This window comes from Trachurus japonicus, chromosome 16, assembly GCF_045865225.1.
Source record: "Trachurus japonicus isolate A0001 chromosome 16, Traja_1.0".
Lineage (NCBI taxonomy): Eukaryota > Metazoa > Chordata > Actinopteri > Carangiformes > Carangidae > Trachurus > Trachurus japonicus.
The window spans coordinates 11,148,354-11,173,844 of record NC_140922.1 but is presented as its reverse complement, the minus strand read 5'-3'; the positions used below and the strand labels follow the sequence as shown (position 1 = coordinate 11,173,844).

Genomic DNA, 25,491 nt, shown 5'->3' with positions numbered 1-25,491 from the left:
TTGGTGTGAAGGTCAATAACACTTTAACCCCGGTACAGAAAATATGAAGCTTTGTTTAGCATGCTGGACAGAAACATGCAGAAACAGCTGAGCAGGCTCCGTCCACAGTGAACGAAATCTGCCCCCCTCTAACACTCAGTAATTAACATGGATTACGTTTTCAACCTTTCTGAAGTCTTGTCATTGTCCTGAGATACTGTTTGCTTCCAAGAAATAGCCCAGCACAAAACCCACACTGATGGACCAGTGTGCCATCATTATTAAAGTTCTGTTCGAGTCTGCGACACACCATGCCCGTAAACCATAATCTCTTATTTATGACAGATAAGACTACATTAATAAACACATCATAACATGTATATATCCATTGATCCACTGATTGATTATCAAAGGCTTCGCAGAAAACAAATGCACACGACCGGGAGGAGGCTTAGTAAAACAGCAGAGAGGTGAGCCCCCATGCTGGCTACGAGGTAAACAGGAAGTCCAAATCCCGTCAAAATTTCTTAAATTAATTACCCCTCTAAACGCCCTGTGGATGTGTTATTTTTGAAAAAATAAAGCTTTTAATAAGCATTCTCCTTTATATATATATTTGAGAACTTTTAAGAAAGCAATTAAATTACTTCCCAAATTGTCATTAAAAGAAAAGTCAAAGAAAAGTAGAACTGAGCTTGCTGCTCTGTGGTCACAGACCCACTTAACACCACAAACACTTGAGGCATTTTAGATCTCCTTACATTGCGCCGTACACACAGTTACCAAAAATAGCACCTATGTTTTGACACTTGTCTTCCTGCGCTGTAGGGCATCAGGGCACAGTGTAATGTTGACATGCAAGGACGGTAATGGACGGTAGATTGTACGGTCTCAAGGCAGAGTAGATGACAGACTCGTGCATGAACATCAAACAGCCCTCTACAATTGGATTAGCCACTGAATTTTATATTGCTCCACCCGTCTGAGACACTCTCAGTCACCCACATACATACACATGAAAGTACACACGCAGACCGCTGGGCTGTGTCATTACCATACTACTGTGACTCCATAAAATGTCTAGTAAATACAACCAGGCCTCCCAATTAGCTCTACTCACTTTCTCTCCTCTTTCATCCCCCCTTCCCTCTTCCCCATCCCCTTGTTTCTTCCAGCCTACTTCTTTTTGGTTTTAATGCTACCTTCTTTTCTTACCTGTTTATGTCTGTCTTGTCTCATGGTTTATTCCTTCATTTCCTCTACAGCGCTGCTCTCTCTTTGGTTTCTCCCTCTCTCCTACCATCTTTATATTTCACACGAACTTCACACCACATCAAAGCATCCTGCACTTCTCAGTTTTTACTATTTGGCTTCATTGTACCGTCTTTTATCATTCTTTCAGTTCTTTTTAAATTGTTTCACATGCCCATTTTATTCTTTTTAGTTATCTTTTTATGATCCCCTTTCCCTCTATGTATCTTTTTCATTCCCTCGGGGTTTGCAGTTTGCCTGTTTTTTGATAATCTTTCCCATTCTTTTAGTCTTTCTGTCATGTATTTGTTCCTCTCCTTTCTCTTACTTCCACTCCTCTGTTCTGTTTTCCTTCCTCTCCCTTCCCTTTTCTGCACCCTATGTAATTTGCAGGAGTTGCATAGGGGAAGCAGTTGTTTTTAACTCTGAGTTTCTTGCGGCTGACCACAATGTTATATTTAGGCAGCGGCTGGAGTTAGGCCTGAAAATGACTGAGTTCACCAGAAGTGACTACGCTTCCCATTTGTGTGTGCGTGTTGGTCTGAGGCTAACCAACCCTATTCAACACTTGAAGCAGGTCCTGCTGAGAACAGGTTTCCTGCAGACAAACAGGGTGCGGCCTGGGTTGGTGTGTGTTTGTCATTAAGGTTTCCTCTCTATCATGGCACAACCGGATGGGAATGCACAGATGCGGTCACTGTCTGCAGTGACACATGCACATTGCAGTGACCGATTTGAGTCAACTGGCAGCTAATGTATGTGTATCAAGCATGACTAATATAGTTGTGGAAAAGCCCAGTTGTGTTTTGAACCACGTATATATGATGGGAAGGGACTCAAATCCCACGTCTCACCATACAAGCTATTCATTTTCTCAGAGAAGCACTTTAAATTGTATGTTATCTTATGGAGGACGTTTATTTGAGATTTTAGGAAACGTACTGTCTGGGTACTCCCTGGTGTCCTCTGTCTCCATTTGGCCCTTTCAGTCCTTTAACATTATACTTTTCTTCCATTCTGGCTCTCTTTTTCTTTCAAATTAAATTAAATTCATCTAGAATTGTATAATTGGCATGACAGAGTTGTATTTTTTGACCTGTCCCGCTGTCTCACTTTCTTTCTGTCCTTAGCACAGAGGCGTTCAGTGCTGAGCGTGGAGCAAGAGACGGCGCCACCAAGGTGATGATCGTAGTGACAGATGGAGAGTCACATGATGGGGAGGAGCTACCAGACGCTCTGGCGGAGTGCGAGAATAGAAACATCACGAGATACGCCATTGCTGTGAGTATCTCATCAAGTTTTGATGGATCATTTGGAGCTGCTGCCCTAAAAAAAAAAAAATTCTGGGTTTTATTTGAGAGCTCTAGTGTTTTAATGATGCTAAAAATTTCATCCTTGATGTTCCACGCGGATTGTGTGAAAGCTGTACGCTGAGCATGTACCCCGCATCCTCAGACAACTGCACAATACCACCACCACTCCCCCAAAAATAACATCTCCAAATTACCAAATGAACCCTTTGGGTCTACTAAAATAGCCGAGTGGGAACAAAAACTCTTCCTTTCCAGCCCCACCCGACCCCCTCTACACACAGAAACACGCTGAGTGGTTGTATGGTTCCAGACTTAGAGGAGCAGACAGACTCTTGTGGCAGCACTACTTGCAGACCCCTCCCTATCCCACAAGAGGAACTGGGGAGGAGAACATGAGCCAACATTGAGAGGTTGCCACCATAGAAATATGTGTAGATGGTGACAATCAGATAGAGCACAGCTTATGTTCAAAATGGATAACAACATGCTCTCTGACTATATTCAGAAGATGTTCAATAAAAGACAAAGTAATTACAACCTCAGAGGAATATGTATGTTTACAAAGACCAAAATCAGAACAAATACAAAACAAAGATGGATAACAGTAACAGCGGTTAATCTAGTATGCAATAATCTTGAAAACGATATACTTTAACTTAAAAACATAAAACTGATGGTTTGCCACAGTGTTATAAACAATGTTTTGTGTTTTGTTCTCTGGCCTCACTAAAGTAATACGGCTTGAGAAATCCAATCTCTTAAGCATTTGTCCACCCGACGCATGTTAGACAAAAACAAAAACACTTCAGCCATTCCTCAAGACCATGCAATGATTAGGACAAAATTGAATTTGTGTAATATTTTATATGAGCCTGGACAAACATATTTCATACATCCTGAGAGACAGAGACACACTCTAATTCTATTGTTTTTTCTATTATGAGTCAACCTATCATTTAAGGTGTTTATCTTTGTCTAAGGTCTAAATCCTGACCATCCAGTAGCACAGGAAGAGGCTAAAGGTTAACTGTTTTAAAACGTGCTGTTATGTCCATATCAGTGAGAGCTAGGATATAACTACTTGTCTGGAGCTATTTGACATTGCGTTTCAGAAGAATTCAGACGGCCAGAAACAAAACCTTAAGGTAATAGTCTTAAGAGAAACAAACAAAAATGGATACTGCTGCTTTTTCTGCTCTGTGTTCACCTGAGAAGTCAGAGTGATGACAGGTAAGTCGTGCTTAATAGCAGCCATGTTTTGATGCTGCTCTCAGTGCTACTGCCCCCGCGTGTGTGTGTGTGCAGTGAAAATTGCTCCCAAGGGAGGACTGAGCTTTCAGAAGCATGGGTAATGCAAACTGTTTTATACATCAGCGCAGGCCAGGGGCTAGAAATGTGTGTTTGTGGAGGAGCGGTTTATGTTGAACCGTGTCAAACTATGTATCAACACTTTTATCACATCAGAAAATCCTTCACATGTCCACGTTTTCTTCTTGATTCCTCTGTGTTCATGACCAGGCTATATAAAAACCAGCAGCAGTTTGACGCCTGAGTGGAATGTTTTGGCCTCTATAAGATCTTAATGTACATATTTATAAGTCGAGCCTCTTCACGTTACACACCTCACCCCTCGCCACCAGCTATCCTTTGAAAACAGAGGATTTCCTTAGTTTGCTTGGCAGCTGGAGTCACAGGGGGAGATTCTGGGGTTTGGTTTCTCTTATGGAATTTTCTCATTTGTACTTCAGGCGTTAAGCCATAGGCCACTGCTGCCACAGTATATCTTGTGCATCCGTCATCTCTTCACCTCTCTGCTAGGCCTGTGCACCTCATTTACAAATCTCTGGTGGCCCCCATTTCCTTCTGTCTTGTGTTTTGCGAGTCAGTTTGTGGCCTTTAGGTATTGCTTAATTACTAGTAAATTACACAGGCATTGACACAGCTAAGACGTGTGATTATTTTCATGTAAGAGAGTTAAATCCTGCAGCTCCAGGTTACTTGTGTGCTACTTCAGAGTTCTGGGGGCGGTGTTGGCTCTCTACTCTTTTCTCAAACTACAGATTCGGATATCTCTCTTTGCTGCCTTCAACGTTCCTCTAAAACATGGAGAAGCAATTGCTCTGATGCATGCCAAACTATCTGTTTTTTCTCACTTTCTCTACTTTTCTCTTTTTCCAGCACAATCTCTCAATGTTTTATTGAACCCGTGTGTTGTCTGTTGATTCATTCTCTTACAGTTGTTTCTCTCTCTCTGTCTTTTTTTCCCACGCCGCACTCCAGGTTCTGGGTCATTATATCCGCCGGCAACAGGACCCTGAAACATTCATTAATGAGATCAAATATATCGCCAGCAATCCCGATGAAAAATACTTTTTCAATGTGACTGATGAAGCTGCGCTCAATGACATCGTGGATGCCCTGGGAGACCGTATCTTCACCCTGGAAGGTGTGTCCAATAAGAAAGCAGCAGTGTAAAATTAACACTTTGAGCCATTAGCACTGAAGATCACTGGTGTTTCAGTATAATTTTACAATCCGTTTCACACAACAGCATGTTCTATTTGTTAGTCACAAGCAAAAACATAAAGATACAGATATTTACTGTATAATGTATAGAGGTAGGATTTTTTTTTCATTAATGTAAGTCATTCTACCATGCAAAATGACCAAATCCATATACAAACTATTACTCATATGATCAACTTCAACCACACATTCTCTGCATTAAAGTATAGATTTATTTATGTCAACCAGAAAAAAGTAAAGTGTAAAGTCAAAAAGTCGAAGAACAGCTTTAGTTGGTCATATACGCAAATAACCTATAAAATATTGGATTCATTTACACAAAATGATATGTGGCAGCAACATACATATTTGCAGTATATGATGATAATCACATGAATAAACTTTTACCCACTTTTTAAGTAGATATTTAAATAACATGTTTTCCTGCTGTGACATTATAGATAATTTGATTCCCCTTTTTCACTTTTATGTTCTCTGGGTTTAAGATGTGTTTAAACCCACAGTTTTCACAGTTTTTCCTTCTGCACTATTGGTTTAATCAGATTAATGATTATTGAAGAAACAAAACTGAGAAATGAGAAGAAATGAAATTACAAGAATGTGAGGTAGAGGTGGAAAAGGATCAGTGCAGAGAATGGAAGGGAGGGAAAAATGTGAAAAAATAAACAGTAGCCCTGCAGAAAAAGCAAGAAATGGAAACGAAGACAGAGGGAGTGTCCAGCTATCACAGTAGTCGTGGGAATATGAGAGGAAGGCTGAGGAAAGTTGATGCCATCCTGTAAACATTCAAGGAAACCAGAGAGGAAAGGACAGGAGGAAAGGAAAGGGCGAGGCACGTCTGCCACCTGTGGTCTTCAGGGTGAGAGTGTTAATGATGCCATCTAGATCAGATGCTGGGGGGAAGAGGAAGGAAGGGAGGGAGAGGGATGTGTAAAGAAACACGATGATGGAGAGCGCTGACTCGTCTCTGCCCACCTGCAGGCACACTGGGCTACAACGAGAGCTCGTTCCACATGGAGATGTCTCAGATCGGCTTCTCCACACACAGACTGGATGTGAGTCTGACCTTTCATTTCATTTCTTTATTTATTGAATTGGGACAGTGCACATTCATCAACACTGACGCATTAAGCATCAGTGTAAATGTGCCGGACATAGCACAACTGCTAAATTTCAGCCGCAGTCCCAAGGCAGGTTTCTAAAAAAACATAAACACAGAAGACTTTACCTGTAGACCTGTAGTTTTTTCACCTGTTTGTGAAGTGAATGAGTTTTACCTGTGTATCTCACCCACTTGCTCACCTACTTCCGTTCTTCAGGATGGCATTTTGTTTGGGATGGTCGGTGCCTATGACTGGGACGGTGGAGTGCTGAAGGAGGGGACCAATGGACGCATCATGCCGCCCAGAGAGGCTTTTGAGAGCGAGTTCCCGCTGGAGCTCAAAAATCATGCTGCTTATCTAGGTAACAACATATCATGCCACTGAACACACCATTACTGGTGTTTTTCATCTGTTGGTGCATTACTATCACAGATAGAAAGTATATTTAAGAATATGTACGTCTGTAAGTCTAACATCAGCCAAAACATTGGAGTTGTGAAACAAAATCTTTTGACCCACTGTCACAGACAAGCCAACTTAATTATCACAAATAAACTGCCAAACAGTGAACCAGGGGTTTTCTGGGGCTCCTGAGTGTCTGGTGCTCCAGCGAACTGGCTTTAGCTGTGTGCAAAACAGAAACTTCTTTCTTTGTAATAATCTCCAAAATACACATGATCCTATTCAAAACATCCTTGTGTTTTCATAAAGTTACGTTGAAAGACAAACAATGTGCAAACAACCTGTGAATGCACTCCTGTTCGCCAGCTCACCCTCAAAACACAAATGACAGAGTTTTTTTCCGCGTGCACCTAAACACAACACCCCAGTGGGATTTCCCAAACTACATTTCAGACTGCCTGAACACGTAACATGATATAAACATTGACAGAAAATAAAAACAACATGATACAGATCACCTACCCGAGAGTTATTTTACAAGCACTTAACCAGAGGCCAAAGTTTGAGCAGCAGTGTGTAATGACGTGTATGTAAACGTGTTTTCAGGTTACACAGTGTCATCTGTGATAGTTGGGGACTGGAGGAGACTGTATGTAGCCGGGGCTCCCCGCTTCAAACACAAAGGCAAAGTCATCTTGTTTGAACTCAGCAATGAAGGCGATGTCAACATTGTACAGGCTCTCAATGGAGAACAGGTAACACTCTCTGCTCAGGTCTCTCATTCTTCCTCCTCATTTTCATTTGTTCATGTATTGGAGCAGAAAACTGCAGGAATCTCGTGTCAGAGATTTAAATCGACGGCTCCATCTACTGGCAGTGAGATGTAATTACATGTTCCTGTTTGCAGATTGGATCCTACTATGGCAGCGAGGTGTGTGGGCTGGATATCGACCAGGATGGCATTACTGATGTCCTTCTGGTCGCTGCTCCCATGTACCTCGGCTCAGGGAACAAAGAGGCTGGTCGAGTCTACATCTACACCCTCAGTGGGGTAAGACAATAGTGACATTGATCTCCCTTCACTATCATCACTACCATCAAAAACACACAACTTTTATCAAATTCTTGTGAGGCTTTTATAATAAGTAACCGCCTCTAACTCTTCCACCTCTCTTCCCTCTTCTTTTTTTGTCTTTCAGGAAGAGGTTTTTGTTTCTAATGGTACTCTGAAGTCGGATGAAAAGTCTCAGGATGCCAGGTTTGGTTATGCAATGGCAGCCGCTCCTGACCTCAACCACGACGGCTACACTGACCTGCTGGTGGGAGCCCCATTGGAGGATGAGCACAGAGGAGCCATCTATGTCTACCATGGAGATGGAATTTACATCAACCACAATTATAAACAGGTACCCGCCGTTTAACCACCACAACCACAAACACACCCGCACTTCTCAGGAATAAACTAACAACTGACTTGTGATTTTGGCTCTGCCTCTCTCATCCTCACAGCGTATTCCAGGGTCATCGATTTCTCCCTCCCTGCAGTATTTTGGCCGCAGTGTGAGCGCTCGGCTCGACTTGGATGGAGATGAGCTAATAGACTTGGCAGTAGGAGCTCAGGGCAGTGCTGTCCTGCTCAGGTGGGTCGACAGTCGACACAGAGGAAGAAGGGCACAGAGGGAAGGGAAAGTCATTGCCAGTGCTGATTTTACTATATAGCTGCAAGCACTGGGATAAAATGAATCTAGCCAGATTGTTTCCACATCTGAAATAAACAATATAATAGACTTTTATCAGGTAGATTAAAATCATCTACTGGCTAAAAAATAGCTCCTAAGTCAAAAACTGAAGTTTTTTCAATGACTGCTTCTCTTGTCTGCAGCTCACGAAGCATAGTACAGATCAATGTGAGTCTGTCCTTCCAGCCGCACTCCATCAATGTCATTCAGAAGACCTGCCAGAGGGGTGGCAGAGAATCAGCTTGTCTGAATGCAACCGCCTGCTTCACAGCTGTCTCCCGCTCCCCTGGACCACAGAGCAACAGCTTTGGTATTTTTCATAAACCCCATATTCACTTATAACAAGAAATATAAGTGTTGTAAATCGGGCAGGCACTCAAATTATTGTCAAAAAGTAAATTTTCCAACACTCGCCATCTGTCTCAATTACTGGCTCTCTCCTCAGATCTGTGGGTGTCAGCGATGTTGGATGACAGGAAGTTGTCAGCCCGGGCCCTGTTTGACGACAGCTCCCACAGACAGACTCAGCTGGCCGTCGGAGTTCACACAGGACAAACTCTCTGCCACAAACTGCCTTTCCATGTCTACGTGAGCGTCTGCACACACACCAGCTACATTAAAACGCCATCCCAGCTTCTAGATACATCTATCAGGACAGACAAAATGACACCCGTGACCTTTTTTCACAGGACACAGCAGATTACATCCGTCCAATCAGCTTCTCACTGCGGTTTAAGATAAATGACACCGAGAGCGGTCCTGTGTTGGACGAGGGCTGGCCAACCACTGTCAAGAAAACTGTGAGTGGCACAATATTGATTCATACTGTGGCACATTTTCTTCATTTTTCTTCTCCATTAAACATGCTACGCTCTCAACGTTTCCCTCTCTAGATCCCGTTCTTTAAAGACTGCGGTGAGGATGACGTGTGCACAACCGACCTGGTGCTACAGGCTCATATGGACATCTCTGGGACGAGGTACAGATATGAGACATTCCTCTCTTCGCTGTATCCTCTCAGATGTTTGGTTTACAGCTAGTTTCCATTGTGTTGTCTCCACAGACAGAAGCCTTATGTGATTCGCAGTCCTCGTAGGCGTCTGGCGGTGGAGGTGCAGCTCCAGAACAGACTGGAGAACGCCTACAACACCAGCCTGACGCTGCACTATTCACGCAACTTGCACTTCTCCAGCCTCAGCATTCGGGTAGACGACACTCATATCACGCACCCAGCACTGTGTGTAATTAACCATAAGCATGTATCAACATACACTACCTAACACAGCCTCTTTTTCTTCATCTCTCTTTTATCGTAGGAGGATGCCCACTTCAAGATTGAGTGCACAGCTCTTGGTACCAACAGCCACTTGTGTAATGTCAGCTATCCAGTATTTCGCTCCCAGTCAAAGGTACGTCCATGCCAAGGAAACGGCTCCATCGCTCTCAGCTCGTCCCACTCACACTTCACCCCTTCCAGCTGAAATGTGTCACTCCATCAGCCTCTTCTCCTCTGTGTTTTCAGGTTAACTTCATGTTGGAATTTGAGTTCAGTTGCACGTCTTTGCACAATCGAGTGCAGATGAAGCTCAATGCTGCCAGGTAGCCCACTAAAGCAGCACGTTCTGGGGACCCCATGCATGTTTTAGAGACACTGAAGACTTCAATAAACATTTCATTTTTACATTTTCAGTTCCACAAAAACACACTGGTGATGTTTCCTCTTGTTTGTTTGAAAGGCACTATAGTTTGTGTAACCATCTGGTTGTTTTACAGTGACAGTGTGGAAAGAGAGGACACTCTGGGGGACAACAGTGTTCAGCTGCAGAGTTTTGTTCAGTATGAGCCAGACCTTTTCATCAGCAGGTATGTGTGTGTGCCGCAGAAAGATATTTTAGCTTCTCTTTGGTTTAATGCACGAGTATTAACAGCCTGTATTTCTGTGCAGTGACTCCAATTTGAACCGATACGAGGTTCATCCCACTCGTACAGTGTCAGAGGCAATTGGACCAGAGTTCTACACACACCTCAGGGTATGTCTCATTATATGCTCATTACAAAACATGAAATTAAAGACATCCAAGGCTTTAGGTTGTGTGAAACATCCATTAAGAAAAATGGGGCAAACTCTGAGCATTATTTGTTCGTTCTGTTTGTAGGTGCAGAACCTCGGCTGTTACTCTGTGAGTAATTTGGAGTTGAGGCTGCATCTGCCCTCTGTGGCTGCAGGAGACAGTGTCTTCATGACTATCACTGATGTCTTCTCATCCAACGTGAGTAGTGCTTCTGCGAGTAAGTAGTGCAAATTCGTATCTCTCTTTTAGATCATATCTGACATATTTAAATTGCCCCACAGGCTACAGGGGTGAACTGCAGTGTGCTGAGTGATCTGACCCAGCTGAAGGCCAGACAGAGAGACGTACGCCCCCTTCACCCTGAAGACATGTTGCAGAATGACATACTGGTGAGACCACCGGCAGCACAGCAGCTATTGAACCGTGTGTGCAGCACCAGCATGCATGTTATCAGCTGATGTATTTGTATCTGTTTGTCTAGAACTGTAGCAGGTCATGGTGCACAGAGGTTGTGTGTCAAGTCCAGCAACTTCTGAAAGGGCAGGCTGCTGTCATTCGTGTCAGCCGCAGAGTCCATGATGACTTTTTCAGAAAAGTGAGATTAACACACACACACACACACACACACACACACACACACACACACACAGATGCTTCTTTCAGCCCAAATCTTCTGTCCTATGACACACACACTGGTCATCACCTCTGTGTCTCTTTTTGTAGGCCAAATATAAGTCAGTGAAGATAATAGGTGCCTATCGCCTCTCAGCTCAGGAGACTAACCTCATCACTCTGGACACAGGAACAGCCTGGAGGGAGGTAAGATGGCCATGGTGGGACTTTGAGTGGTGCAATCAGAAAATCATTCACAGAGCATTTTACCTTTTCTTAACTCTCCCTTCTTTGTTCTATCTCTAGACTGTACTGGAAGTATTGAAGGGCCGAGCTATTCCCATCTCGCTCTGGATTCTGATCGGCAGCATCGTTGGAGGTTTGCTGCTCCTGGCCCTTATCATTTTCGCTCTGTGGAAGGTACGCGTTTCACTTATACTTTTGTTAAGCAATTTACAGCGCTATTGAATTTATAAGTGGGATCAATGACATGCTTCATGGGTGCGAATTGTACATGGGGTTAGTCACAGACGGGTGCACTTTATGGTTGCTCTGATGAATAGTACTAATATTAGAGAGGCACTGTTGTATTGGTCAGATTTTCATATCATAATAAACAATTCGCTTGCACCTACTGATAGGTACCATAAAATTAAAAGAAAATACCAGAATGTGCTTTAAACAGAGTATCAATCCTCCATCTGACTTCCCAACAGCTGGGGTTCTTCACACGCAAACAGAGAGGAGAGGATGAAAACCACGAGGACTGAGCCCAACTCTTGCTGCCATGACAACGGTCATTTACTATGACAACTACCACATGATCTGAGTCCACCTCCCACCAGGCACACAGATAATCCTGGGACTGGACTCATGACACAGATGCAACAGGGACCTTCAGGACCAAAGAGAGCATCATGACGGTCAAAGAGAAAATGCACTACCCACTATTTCCAGGGTTGGGAGCACTTGTGTAAATAATCTTTTTTTTCTAATTTCTAAGGAAAACCAAAGTGTATTAAACCACAATACTTCTATTTAATATACAGACATTTTCATGGTTTTATATTTCAAGCAATCACTTTGTCCTATGTCTGTCCTACAGTTTTGTGTTTGTTCTTTAAGGGAATTAAAAGTGTTGTTAAGTTTTCTTGGTCTCGCTTTATTCATTTACTGATGCAAGCAGTAAAAACAAGTACTTTATTCCAAACTGAAACAATCCAGCTATAAACTTCAAAGCAGTCAAACTTGACAGCGTTTATACACAAAAACTAATGGGAAATTTTTCAGAAGTACTGCCGGTGAGTTGCTGTGCTCGTACATATGACTCAACTTGATGTGGCGGTGGAGTTGACGTAGGACTCTAGAAGAAAGATGGTTTCATCCACCTGGTTCTCTGCTGAATCTAACCTGGAAGAAAAAAGGAAAAATTATGAGAGTCACAGTCATGACAAACCACAGAGGTGACTGACATCTTTGTTCAAGGGAATGGTTGTTTTGTGTCACATTCGTACTTATTGATATGGACCCGTAAAGAATCCAGCTGCTGCCTTTCGGGAGCGGTGATCATCTCCTCAACCTCGGTCAGTTGTTCCGGCTCAGCCCCACTGGCCTGCAGAGACGCCAGAATGGCTTCGATTCGCTGGGATTTCTCCAGCAGACGCCTGTTGATCAAACACAAAACCAAGCAGCCCATTCATTTATGGCACAATGCGCAAGCCAAACTGCTTTTAAAAACTGATCATGTTAAATTATCTGGCTAAGATACATAAAACATGACAACATAATGAGACACTCACTTGCTCTCTTTGGACTCGAACAGGCGTCTCTCTATGAGGTTGGCCACTGTCTGCACAGAGAAAATTGTCAAACCCAAAAAACACAAATATAGATAGAAAAAAGCAGAAACCTGTGTGAACTGAACAGAACAACTTATGTTCATGATTTTACCTTGTAGCAGTTCTGAAGCAGCATTCTTGCAGTTGCGAGTTGGTTGACGGTGTAAAGATAAAAGGTACGAGAGGGAGCATAATCAGGAGTCTTTGGGATTTCCTGAAGAATTAAAAATATAACAGTAATGATGTGTAGGATGATTAAATGAACAGCGGCTGCTCCCTTGAATTTGATGACTCAAATCATCTAAGTGTGTCTCTTCCAACTGTCGGTCAGTGAAACAGACAGACGGCCACTTTGTTTAAGTCTTCCTGCATCTTTGAAAAGATTACACTCCTGTGTGGTTTTAAAATATCTCATTCACTTAGTGCATCTTAAAAATGTGGGCCAAATAATTTTCAAAGTAGGTTTTTGGATCAGATATATTTTGGATTATTTCTGTCCAGGCAGCGGGAAATTAACTTAAAGAGATCTGAAACTTGACTCACATATTGAAAGAGATCAGTAAGTCCCCTTATTTTATTTTTTAATCAAAGTAACAAATCATGCGTGTGTTCAAATTCTTTTAGGGACAAAGGGGAAACGCATTTATCAATCCCAAACCTACAGTATGCTTAGGAAATAATCCACAACTCGTCATCTGCTCTGATGTCAAACTGCTTCATCAGAGTCTGAGTTCGAGTACCAGCTCAGTAATGACTGGATGCAACAAAAGGAACCGTGAAAGCGTCTTCATGTGTGAGGCACCTACCTGTAGCTGGACCAGGTTCTGTGAAAGCAGCGTGTAGAGCATGTCTTTAGCCTCCTTGGCAGGTATCATGGCAAAATCCTCCACCTGCTTCTGTTCCAGGTGACGTTTCCTCAGCAACAGACGGAAGATGCGTGCTGACCGGGAACCAAACCTGACAACAGAGTAAAAGTGAAAGAATGAATGTGGTTTTAATGACAGAATAATCGCAAGTACACACAGTTAAAACCTCACACACACACACACAGACCTCTCTTGTACTGCAGACTCTAGTGTGGCCCGTGCCAGATTGGCCAGTGCTCTGTGCATATCTGAGAGATGAGTTAGGAGAAGTGAACACACCTTTTTCATGAATTCAATAGTAAGAACCAGCTTGACAACTCTTGAAAACACTCTTACATTTTTAAAAAAGGATACTGACAACGTACATCCCTCCTCCACTCTCACCAGCCTTCCCCACAAACTCCATCTAGGAAATGGGAAAAAAGGATGAGTGGATGAAAAAAAAAAAAACCGTCCTTGTGAAAATTGTAAAATTGATCGACACATCAAGTGCCTTGAGGATGTCGTACCGGGTCGTCCACCAGCAGAGTGAGGTACTGGTCGAGAATGGGTCTGGGGATATTGTAGCTGCTCGGGAGAGATCGAAAGATCTCGTTGGCTGAGAGCGGCTTTGTGCAGGTGGCTCTGGGCAAAGTCGTCACCTCGCTCATCCTCAGCATCGTTCGCACTATCTCACTGCTTGTCTGAGATGTAAAAATTAAAATATTTAGAAAGATGAGAAAGTATTAGAGACGAAGAAGTTTTAATTAAAGCTCAGAGTTTGGATGCACTGTAGCTGTACTCGCTGTGATGTTTTCTCCTCTTCCTCAACACTATGGCTGAAGCATCTGTTCCTCTTTCAAGATTGTATAACTCGTCAACATTAAATTCATCAGTCTAACTTACAAAGGCTTGAACCAGCTAATTAAATGCAGCAAGGTTTTGCGTGATTTACAGCATCTTGGTGCTAACATGAGTTGTGGCAAGGTTGGATTGGACAGGTGCAGTATATCTCTGTCTTTTCTAGCCGATCAGGAGGGGTTACTATTACCTCTCATATAAATCTATCTCTTTGGTCCATGCTAAAACTATCTGGTAGATTTATTATTATTATTGGGCCAATTTATCCTGGCTTTTTTCATTGTTATCGAATTAATCTTCACACCAGTTAGTCTTAGATGGAGATTGTAACCGCTGGCTGAATCCTTACTTGGATCCATCCTCGGCTATCCCAAGCGCTCAGTCTAAATCTGCTAAAATAATCCAAACTAATATGGAGGAGTTAAATGTTTCTGAACTCTGGCAGTTGGTTTATCTGTCTAAAAGGAATCCCCCAAGTCCACTACACCTTCAAAAACACTGATGTCTTTTTGGTTCACAACAGACCGACTGCATCTGTTTTTGGTTGTAAATATGACCCAATTGTTTTATCAGACCATGTCTGTTTTCAAAGAATGTTTTTTAAGTCAACAATACTCCAGATGTTGGAGCTTCCATGCTGTGGGAAACCATGGATGTGTTCATCAGGGGTGAGATAATCTCTTAGGCCAGAACAACATAGAGTACAGTATGTCTCGTTTAGACTCTCTCCTACATTTCCTTTTATGCGTTCTCTGTCCAATTTTATGGACACCATGATTTTCTGGCAGCTTTACACTGAATCTTAGTAAACGTGAGGTGTTTTCTGTCAATAAGCCTCCAGAAAATATCTGTCACAATCAGCCCCTTAAAACTGCCAACTTTAGTTTTGTTTATCTTGGTAAATATGTGCAGATACACTAGCCAATGTTTTCAAGGGACATTTATTGTTGCTGCTGGAATTTCTCAGCGATTTTCTACTTCTTAGAAATTAATTTCAAACCTCCAAGTTTAAAACTGACCTGGTCCAGTTTGTTGGCTACAGCGCTGATGATGGCCTGGTCTCTGAAGTGGAGATGGAACCTCTCAAAGTTCACCTGCCAGTAAATCCCCTCATCACCATGAGTCTGAACAAGAGAGCCAGACAGCATGTGAAACAGGCAGAGAAAACACAACTTATGCAATATGTAAGGTGAAGGAGAATGACAGGATAACAAAAAAAATGTCCAAGCACTCACATCTGTATCTAACTTAGGCTTCTTTGCATTCCTTTGGTCCTCTCCCTCCTCACTGGAGAGCTGCCTTTTGCCTCGCCCGTGGAGTGTGACATGTGGCACCTTGTAGCAGTCGGGGAAGCTCTCTGGTGTGGGCTGTGGGGTGCTAACAGGGGTAGCAGGAGCAGCTGGGGTGGCAGGGGTAGCTGGAGAAGTGCTCTTTGTTGCTCCTGCTGCACCTTGCGGCGGACAGCGCTGAAGGAAATGAGTCTCCACCAGTTTGGAGAAGGCAGAAGACACTTCACTGTAATCCATGCTGTGCCCCTCTACAACAAGAAATACAAGAAGAATACAGCAACTTTCCATCATTACATTCCACATGTAAGACATCAAGTCATCGTATTTAACACCACACCCAAATATCAAGGTCACAAGTTACTCTAAAGAAACATAAATGTCACAAGTCAGCATCACCTCTCATATACAGTAGGTGTTGGTTGTGACCGTTGTTAAAGACTTTTGAGGAGTTGTTGATTAACAGGTGTCATGGCCCATTACAGTCATCTATGGTGGTTGCCACTTGCTTGTTTCCAACCCAACTTTTCCACCTTTTTGACCAAATTTGGATTTACCTGTAACTACCGTAGTCTTTTTCAACCTTGGGGTCGGGACCCCACGTGGGGTCGCCTGAAATTCAAATGGGATCTCCTGAAATGTCTAGTAATTGATAAAAAAAATTACTGATAAAAATATTTTTTTATCTAATTATTATTATTTTTTAAATTATCATTAAAAACACCACACACAATCTTAAACAACTGTATTTTTCACTTTCTCAAATATAAATCAAGTTCAAATAAAATGCAGCATATAAAAATATCTGAGCTGGCGCATTTTGATTGACGGCCACATTCACGTGACACATGATCGCGGGGTCACCAGAAATTCGTGATGTCAAAATGGGGTCACGAGCCAAAAAAGGTTGGGAACCACTGAACTACCATGAGCGGTAAAGCCCCAATCCAGGTTTCAAAACCTTCCATTGTTTGATACAGACGTCAAGATACTGACCCTCCATGTTCTGCGTGAGGCGGTCGGCGACGGTCTTAACAGTGCCGCTCATGGTCATGTGACCTCTCTGTAGTAACTCCTCTATGATGAGCTCTCCGGTGTCACCGTACAGTGTCTTTGCAGTGTAGATGTAACGTGGGTAACGCAGGATTCTCAGTATTAGATGACAGCTGGTCAGATACTCTGTGGGACTCCCCGGTCCTTTACGGCCTGAGCTGAAAATACAGACCCCATGCTGCACAAGGACACACAGAGACTTCTTTACCTGCATTGAGACAGAAAATAAAAAGCACTCTCTTTACAAGCACATAAACAGTTCACTTATCAAATTAAGGCAGAAAATGCATTTGCATATTAGCTGTAATGTGTTGGGGTGTATTGTGCTGCCTCTATTGCTCTAAGAGTCCCGTCAAAACAGCAGCATTGTCAGTAATCATATAAATCTACCACAGCAAAGATTATGAGCTTGTAAACAGGTTTTCAGTGCAGGGTCCAGGATCTGATTCTGGCCCTTTGCTGCATGTCCATGTGGCATAATTATGTAACGACAGTGCATGTAAACACAATGATATTACATCTAGCATGGAGCAATTGACTGATGGTCAATCTACAATGGTCACCTAGTGTTGAACACAGTAATGTTTCCATGGTGTGAGATTGATCGGCATGGTAAAAAGTCTAGACACAGTAAGAAGAGGAGTGTTACCAGGTCCAGTGAGATGCCAGTCTCATGAATAATTGTTCTTAAAGCCTGTGCTCCACTTCTGAGCAGGTGTGTTCCCACTTTTTCCACCACTTCTCCAAAGTGCTCCCGCAGCAGGAGGCCACACAGACGCACTTCCTGGGCAGTCATCTGCAAAAACACACACACACACACACACACACACACACACACACACACACACACACACACACATAGAAATACACAATCACAGGACTCAGGTTAAGGCTCATTACAAGTTTTCCAACAGCCTGTATCAACACAATAATCAATATAACACAGCTGTGCTTTTAATTTGCAGTATACTGCAGAACACCTGAAATTAATAAAGCACTGATTAAAAGCATTTAATCATCTGTGGGGCCTGTGAGTCAGTGTGCACTGAGCTGTCAGGTTTTAAAAAGAAAAAGATGCATTTTGCACAATATGTGAAATGTTTTTATTTCTATTGCGTTGAAAGAAGGCTGCTATAATGTGAAAAAAAATCATGTTGGCCTCTCCTCCTCCTGTTTTCATTTGACCATTCTTCTGTCAAAACATATTAAATCACTGGGGTACTCCTTTAGAGCTTCAGCCATGGCTAAGTGACCTGAATCAAACTTATTCAGACTGAAATCAGTGCCTTTCTCATCTGTCCTATCGTATATTCACTCTGCAGCATAAAAACAGACCAAAACATCCAGAGACATAAAGAATAATCTCCAGAGACAAGGAAAACAAAAGAGCCCTGTACTTTAAAAAAAACTAAATAAATTTTGCTGTGGCAATATTTCATCACTTTACTTAGGCTATTAACAAGTGCACAGCTCAGAGAGTTGTGTAATGTCAGCGCTTGTTATATATTAGGTGATTTTAAAAACAGAGGTCTACACATGAAAAAACAGCAATAACTGTTAGAAAAGAATAAGAGTCAAGGCTATTTCTACTGTCGCTTATCCACTACTCCTGAACGAGATTACGCAGTTTGTATTAGCAGTCACAGACCAACTCTCTGAGCGCGAGCAAACGGCTAACACAAAGAGAACATGGTCTGTTACCTTGGTGAAATCTTCACAAACCTTTGAGGACAGCGATTATGGTCTCTCTCTCTCCCTCTTTTTTAAAGCATCCCACAGATAAGACAAGACGACAGCCTGGACCAACACATGCGGCTTCTCGCTGTCAACAACACACGGGCACTTCCGCTCTCCGGCGGCGGCGGCGGCGCGGTGCATGCCGGGCTGGCGGCGGACAGCTGTCCTCCGTCTGTGGAGGACCGACGTCAGTGTTTGTGTGCTGGTCTGGGGAAGATGGCGGAGGCTGCGGCTGTTCCCCCGCATCGGTTTTTCTGTCACTGTTGTAAAGGAGAAGTAAACCCCAAACTCCCGGTAAGGCAGGCGGTTTTCTCTCTCTACGTGCGACCCTCTCCTGTGTAATATGTCCGGTTGACAAGTCAGCATTTGTCCGAAATACCGTTTGTTTTCGCCCGGTTGCTACAGCTAAACCCTGGCTAGCCTGTTAGCAGTTAGCGGCATTTGTTGTTGTTACTCACTAAATAAACTCGTGACACTCGCAGATGTCTTCGTCAAAAATAGGAAATAAAAGGCGAATATCGACTGGTTCTATTAGTTTATATGTTTGCGACAGTTTGGTCAGAAAAGTCGACACTTGGCACATGAGCTTGGGGGTTGTTGTGTTTGTGCACAAAACAACACAAACAGCTGAGAGAAAGAGGGTCTTGGCATTGAATTTTTACATACTATTTGTTTCAAATAAGATTATCCTTGTCTTCAGGTGCAGTTTCTGGTAAAACATACCAGACAGGAGGAGTCGGGGAATTTTCGGGAACACAAATGTGTTTGCTTTCAGTTTTAAAAGTCAAAAGTGAGAACAACATAATGTTTGGACCTTGGCCTGACATACCATTTCTACAGACTTTATCAACTTTTAGATGTTTTAAATCATTTTCAACATCCTAGAGAGTTGTGAAAGTTTCATATCTCATTAGCCAGTTTACTAGGTAGGCCGACACTCACTTAACCTCAATCTGGACTCAACAGCCCTGCAGTAAATCCCAGACACATAAAGGTTACAAGGTTAAGGTTTGTTTAAATAGTTTGAGAGTAGTGAGGATTCAACGTTATGGTCGTTTTGGAAACTGTTTGTGGAGCTGTATACTTGTATTGCCTTGTGCTGACTAGAGACAAAATGATAAGTTAATTAATTAGTTAGTAAACTGTCAGAAAATTAATCAGCTACGTGGATCATTGGTTAATTGTTAAAAACTTAAATGTAAGATATTTTATTTTCGTTTTCTTTCTCTTTATTTCCAGATACTCACACTTGATGGTGCTTATACAGTATTCTTGCAACATAGTAGACATGATATCTTTGGTTCCAGTCTAATAACTAGGACAACAAGCAATCTGAGCACATCAACCTGCATGCCAGGAGATAACTGTGATAAGCATCTTATTAAAGTTTGACCAAATGATTAATCCATTAAGCAACCATCAAATGACTGGCAGATTAACCAAATGTGAAAATAAAGATTAGAAGCTGCCTAATATGTATATTTAGTCTTCTGTCAGTCCTCCTGATGAACTTCTTGACTGCAGACTCAGTCTTTATTTTTATGGTACGGTTCAGGGTACTTTCCGTCTGCGTTGTCATGGACTCTAAACAGGCCTGCTTGTCTCAATCCTGTGGCATGTCTTCACTGAGCCAAGTGACTGCAACACCCGCGTTTATCACTTCGCACTTTCATAGTATATCCCCAGGACCACCTAGTTCTGTGTCCATTTATACAACAGTAAATACAACTACTGAGCAAATGATACACAATTGTCATTAGCTGTTTAGGATGAGATTTCTCAACCATTTTTGTTGTGAGTGACTTTGAGAACGGTACAAATATGTTTTCTCATTTCAAAGGCACACCGTCAGCTCCGAGCAGAATATCATACAAAAGTATAAAATAATATGAGAGGTTGCAATTTTTGTGACCTACTTTTTTTTCATTAAAGCAAGCAAATATATTGGTCTAAGCTCTCATAACCCTGTTTGAATATTAAATAACCCCATGTTGAAAACCCCAGGCTTCCGGTGAGCGGACAACACGTGACCCAGCTGTGCTAGGTGGCAGTGGAGTGTTTTCCTCATTCTGTTACAGCAGCTTCTTTTAAACTCTGCACGCTCTAGGTGTGGTTGGCAGACCAGCTCTACCTCCTGGGTTGCATTCATCAAACACAGGCCGTCATACAAATCCTGCTGATAGTATCCTCTTAAAGACAAGTTGACAAAGTGTCCTTTTCTTGACAAAGCCAGGCAGCACAAGGTCCTTACAATGATTTCATGATTTTCCCTGTAAGGCTGAGTGAATATAGAAGAATATTTTCAAGATGTTACATCAGATTAAACTTTTTTACATCTGCAAGACAAGAAATGCAACCTTGAAGTTTATTGTTGTTTTAACTGCAACTTTGAATTCATATGAGAAACTTGTATTGAATACAGTAAGACCATGTCATTCGTTTGAGCATTCCCTGCTCCTAACTATTTCATATCATTGTCAACTGAATGCCCTCAAGTTTAAGACATTTGAATGTGTCACCTCGGTTTCTAGGGAATGACTCAGACTTTGTTTTTATTCTCTCCAGGAGTACATCTGTCCAAGATGTGATTCAGGGTTCATAGAGGAAGTAACAGAAGACTCCAGGTGAGACACTTTTTATTCTTATCTACCGCACGGCTCATCTACAGACAGACAGCATGAGATGTTAAGGCCTGTTAGTGTCAGGAAACAAAAGTGGGCTGACGGACCTTTTACATATTTTCTGGAGCGTCTTTACAAACAAACCTACATGTTATGCTGTTAAACTTGTAGTCTCACCGTGCAGTTTTGTCCCAAGCTGACACTGAACTTGAATATGCATGTAGAGACGTTCAGTGAATGTTGCTAATAATGTGTCTTTTTGTCCCCTTGTGTGCTGTTTCTCTCAGTCTCCTAGAGGGCGGTGCAAATGGTATAGATGACACAGCCACACAGTTCGCAGAGGTATGGGTTGATCTGAAGGTTTCTGGGTGGGGAAGGGGGGCAAAGAGGATTGGTTGCAATCATTTCATGTGTTTTGATTAATTCTTATTTCTCTTTCTCCTTTCATCTTTCCTTTCGCCCCTTTTTTCCCCTCCATAAAACTACTTTCTATCCAAAATATCATATTGCGACAACCCTGTAGCTATGGCACTTATTGTTACTGGAGCGGCCATTTACAACAGACAGCGACACCCCCGACTCAGAACCTCGGCTCCCTGGAGGACGCCTGGGAAGTCTCAGCGACCTGGGGGGGTTGGGTGGAGGACCAATCGGGGGGTCAGTCCCAGCAGGCTTAGGGGGGCCTATGGGTGGTCTACTAGGAGCTGGGGAACACTGGGGACCAGGACGCCCTCCTCGCCTGCACAGCCAGAGGAGATACCGGTCCAGAGGCAGCAGCAGGCCAGACCGCTCGCCTGCTGTGGAAGGGTGAGTAACCGTCTCCCGTCTCGATCACCGTCCTCTTGGCTCTCCTCTCTGACTCGCATCCTCCCACATCTGGTAATGACAGTGCTATTTATGCCGTTACAATCCTAACTGTTCTTGTTTTTTTGGCAGTGACATTAACTGTACTGTATTTTTTCTCTGCGTGCTAGGATTGTGCAACAGTTTCTTGCTGGCCTCTTTGCTAGCTCTGCAGTCCCTGGGTCGCCCCCGCTCTCATGGTAAGATGACATTAGAGTAGCTGCACAGTGGTACTACTAGTGTCACAGGGTAGCGCTATTTCTCGTTAGCTTGAGCCATTTATGTGCCTCTTTCAGGACGGGGATGCTTCACTCTAACCCAGGGGATTACGCCTGGGGACAGGGAGGGTTAGACGCCGTGATAACGCAGGTAAACCAAACTTAACAGAACTTCTTGCCAATTTTAAAAGTGTCACCTTTTAATTTCTCTTTAGCTTACCTGTGTGTGTTTGTGTAGTTACTAGGTCAGCTGGAAAACACAGGGCCTCCTCCAGCAGAGAAAGAGAAGATCTCTTCTCTCCCAACTGTCAATATCTCTCAGGAACAAGCAGGTGAGACACCCATCGTAGTTTCTCTCTAAATTCATCTGTGTTTATGATGTTTGTTGCGCAAATTTCAGTTAGAGCTAGACAACTGGTTGAATACACGCCTGGAGCTAAGTCTTTGTTTAAAGTCACTCAGTCGTAGTAAAAAAAAAAAAAAGTGGCTAATTTCCAAGTAGAAAATGAAATTGGGTTGCACCACTAAAATACCCATTATGATGTGCTGTACAATCACAAAGCAATCAGTGATGTCAAGACAGAAGTCACCGCAGCATGACGTGCATACATACGTATCCTTAATGTCTATCATCATCCATATATGGCTAAAAACATATTTGTCACTATGTAAACGACACTCGATGTCTCTGCAGCAGTAGCATCAACGGGCATTTCTGTTATATGTCGCTGCCAAGAGATGCCTCTGAAGCTGTGTCTGTTTGGTACAGAGTGTTTGTTAACCTTGAGAGTATCAACAGTTCATTGCATAAATGATATAATTTGGCTCACCGGTCTTTCACCACCAGTCTTTCCTTTATCCCAGTGTACTTTTCTGACTTCTCTTCTGTATATGCTGTACTGTTTTACCACTGAGTTGTAAGTGTGTGGTTAGCTCGGCATAAGTCTGATAGACTGATTGGTATAATGAAGGTCTGAGTGCTTTTTTTTAAAGCTCTTATTTCAGTCAGTAGTCAGAGCATCCTCAGCACCATTATATTGCCTTGAATCCCCTGTTAAGGAATTTGATAACGGAAACTTGTTTTGCTTGTAATGATTTGGTGGATGTCTACCGAAGAAAATGACTGATGGTTATCACTAGGAATCAGTGAATGATGAAAAACAAACAAACAAACAAACAGGTCTGTCTTTTCCGCTGCAGACTGCTGCATGGAATGTCCGGTGTGCAAAGAGGACTTCTCAGTCGGAGAGCCAGTCAGACAGCTGCCCTGTAACCACTTCTTTCATTCAGACTGTATAGTACCATGGCTGGAAATGGTGAGTCAAAACAAAGAAAGCAAAACTTAAAGTGCTTGCACTTTAATTTGAACAAACCATTCACTGTGGCTAGCTGGCAATAGGCATAAACTTCAGAGTCCTGTGTGTTTGACATTAAAGACATAAACCTTAAAGAATGTCTCCTAAATAATTATATTTTCATTTAAAAAGCATATTAATTTTCCTATGGAGCTGCATCCTGTAGGTTTTAGCAAATGCTACAAAGTGGAGCAGCTGCGGATTCATTTGGTGCCCAGTATTTACAGCAGCAGGACCATGTATGTGGGATTAACTCAAATAAACATTTCCCTTGTTTATGGTTATCAAGGAACACGTTGCCCAGTGTGGCTGTGTGGCCATGACACAGAGGAATAAGCTATGTCAGGCTTTGGCCTTGTTAGTTTTTTGGATCAAGTCATTGTGGGTTTCAGTCCTCACATGAGATTTGTCGACAGTACCTAAGAAAAAGTGTGTAGACTATTACCAGCCAAAACCTTTAAAATAGCTTCTGTTGGAAAAAGATTTAATATATTATCCCTGATTCAGATTATGTAAATTCAGTAATACATTTGTTTAATGCTAAATCCTGGATTAGCTTGCTGAACTTGCCCCTGTTCCACCGTTCATTTGACATTGATGTATATTTGACTGAGCAGACAGGAGGACCGTGCAACCAAAGTATCATGTAATAGGAAGCCCGCTTGTTACAGCTCTTATGAGAAAAACTGCCCAAAGCTAACGTTATGTACATTCTGTTCTGTGGCCACGCAGCATGACACATGTCCAGTGTGTAGGAAGAGCTTGAACGGAGAAGACAGCAGCAGCGAGCCCCCATCACAGTCCCCCTCCCTCTCTATGGACCCTCGTCCACAGGAGAGATGGTCCTTCTGAGACACCCACCTGTCTCATCCCTCAGTTCTCCACGCCTACATTCTACAACACACGGAGAAGACAAAAAAAACGCTTCTCACTTTCCTCTGTTCATCTCTGTTGCAGTCATAATCATCTCAGTCTGATTTTTTTTTTTTTGTATTTTTATTTTCTATTTCAATGCCTTTCTCCTCAACCATGTACACAGACACCCAAACAGACGTCTTAACAGTCCGTTGAGGTCCACTAGATCTCTCTCGTTTTTTGTTATTTTTGCCTCATAACAAACCAGCCTAGTTTGATGGTGATCAAGCCCATGTCTTCTCTACTTCCACCTCTTCAGCAAACTCCTTTTCCATCTTTCTTGAAATGCACTGCTGCAATACACTCTTGTGGGGAAATGCCAGACTTTATATCACACACTATTCCCTCCTTACTCACCCGATGATTCGCTGAAACCTGCAACTGAGCCCTGTACGGCATATGGGAATACAGTAGGGGTTACTTTAATTGTGGGCATTGACAGAGCCTGGATGTAACAACATGAACACCTATATCCCTGCAGTAACTGTTCTGTCTACGAAGGCTTTAATGTTCCTTTTTTCTTGAGGTTGAATCAGAAAGATGCTGATTGAACTGTGGTTATTTATTCTGGTGGTGTTTTTTTTGGATCACATTGTTAAGGGTGTTCATGTTGTTGTGTCCATCCTCTGTAGTGCTACTATTCACTTAAGACCACAAGACTATTCTGTAGGAATCATGTGGAGTAGCTGTTGTCTAATGGCAACAAATGGAAGCTTTGACATCAAATGTAAGCAAGGGATTCCTCACATCTTTTGGGACTTTTCTTCATCTGAAAAGAATAATTGAAAATGTTGTACCAGTAAGGGAATGAAATTAAAAGTCTACGGCTCTTGGCCCATTATCTAATGCTTTATGATAATGATTTCAACATATTCCTCCTGGTGTATATATTATAAACAAATGGCACCCCTCTGTCATTTTA

At 42.5% G+C, this 25,491-nt stretch overlaps 3 protein-coding genes across 3 annotated transcripts in view; 2 read left to right on the top strand and 1 right to left on the bottom strand.

Moving 5' to 3' along the window:
- itga10 (integrin, alpha 10) overlaps positions 1 to 12,193 on the top strand; it is a 26,230-nt gene extending 14,037 nt beyond the window's left edge. Inside the window, exons 8-30 of the mRNA XM_085801329.1 lie at positions 2,361 to 2,511; positions 4,824 to 4,989; positions 6,051 to 6,124; positions 6,389 to 6,533; positions 7,181 to 7,329; positions 7,482 to 7,625; positions 7,774 to 7,980; positions 8,084 to 8,214; positions 8,457 to 8,623; positions 8,759 to 8,901; positions 9,003 to 9,113; positions 9,207 to 9,292; positions 9,377 to 9,518; positions 9,630 to 9,722; positions 9,836 to 9,912; positions 10,087 to 10,176; positions 10,259 to 10,343; positions 10,470 to 10,583; positions 10,667 to 10,774; positions 10,867 to 10,980; positions 11,109 to 11,204; positions 11,304 to 11,417; positions 11,714 to 12,193. Coding sequence (XP_085657455.1) covers positions 2,361 to 2,511; positions 4,824 to 4,989; positions 6,051 to 6,124; positions 6,389 to 6,533; positions 7,181 to 7,329; positions 7,482 to 7,625; positions 7,774 to 7,980; positions 8,084 to 8,214; positions 8,457 to 8,623; positions 8,759 to 8,901; positions 9,003 to 9,113; positions 9,207 to 9,292; positions 9,377 to 9,518; positions 9,630 to 9,722; positions 9,836 to 9,912; positions 10,087 to 10,176; positions 10,259 to 10,343; positions 10,470 to 10,583; positions 10,667 to 10,774; positions 10,867 to 10,980; positions 11,109 to 11,204; positions 11,304 to 11,417; positions 11,714 to 11,767 — 2,761 coding nt within the window. The 3' untranslated portion in view covers positions 11,768 to 12,193. The remainder of the gene's footprint in view (positions 1 to 2,360; positions 2,512 to 4,823; positions 4,990 to 6,050; positions 6,125 to 6,388; positions 6,534 to 7,180; positions 7,330 to 7,481; positions 7,626 to 7,773; positions 7,981 to 8,083; positions 8,215 to 8,456; positions 8,624 to 8,758; positions 8,902 to 9,002; positions 9,114 to 9,206; positions 9,293 to 9,376; positions 9,519 to 9,629; positions 9,723 to 9,835; positions 9,913 to 10,086; positions 10,177 to 10,258; positions 10,344 to 10,469; positions 10,584 to 10,666; positions 10,775 to 10,866; positions 10,981 to 11,108; positions 11,205 to 11,303; positions 11,418 to 11,713) is intronic.
- polr3c (polymerase (RNA) III (DNA directed) polypeptide C) lies at positions 12,016 to 18,810 on the bottom strand. The gene is made up of 13 exons (XM_085801331.1): positions 18,582 to 18,810; positions 17,530 to 17,676; positions 16,824 to 17,088; positions 15,777 to 16,078; positions 15,561 to 15,665; positions 14,211 to 14,384; positions 14,056 to 14,107; positions 13,889 to 13,949; positions 13,642 to 13,792; positions 12,948 to 13,049; positions 12,797 to 12,846; positions 12,512 to 12,661; positions 12,016 to 12,407 (listed from the first exon to the last, which is right to left on the bottom strand). Exons 2-13 carry the CDS (start codon positions 17,674 to 17,676, stop codon positions 12,326 to 12,328), a joined length of 1,641 nt encoding a protein of 546 aa, XP_085657457.1. The 5' UTR covers positions 18,582 to 18,810; the 3' UTR covers positions 12,016 to 12,325.
- rnf115a (ring finger protein 115a) lies at positions 18,808 to 25,491 on the top strand. The gene is made up of 9 exons (XM_085801334.1): positions 18,808 to 18,911; positions 21,183 to 21,241; positions 21,526 to 21,580; positions 21,762 to 22,045; positions 22,213 to 22,281; positions 22,378 to 22,450; positions 22,538 to 22,631; positions 23,500 to 23,615; positions 24,387 to 25,491. Exons 1-9 carry the CDS (start codon positions 18,834 to 18,836, stop codon positions 24,504 to 24,506), a joined length of 948 nt encoding a protein of 315 aa, XP_085657460.1. The 5' UTR covers positions 18,808 to 18,833; the 3' UTR covers positions 24,507 to 25,491.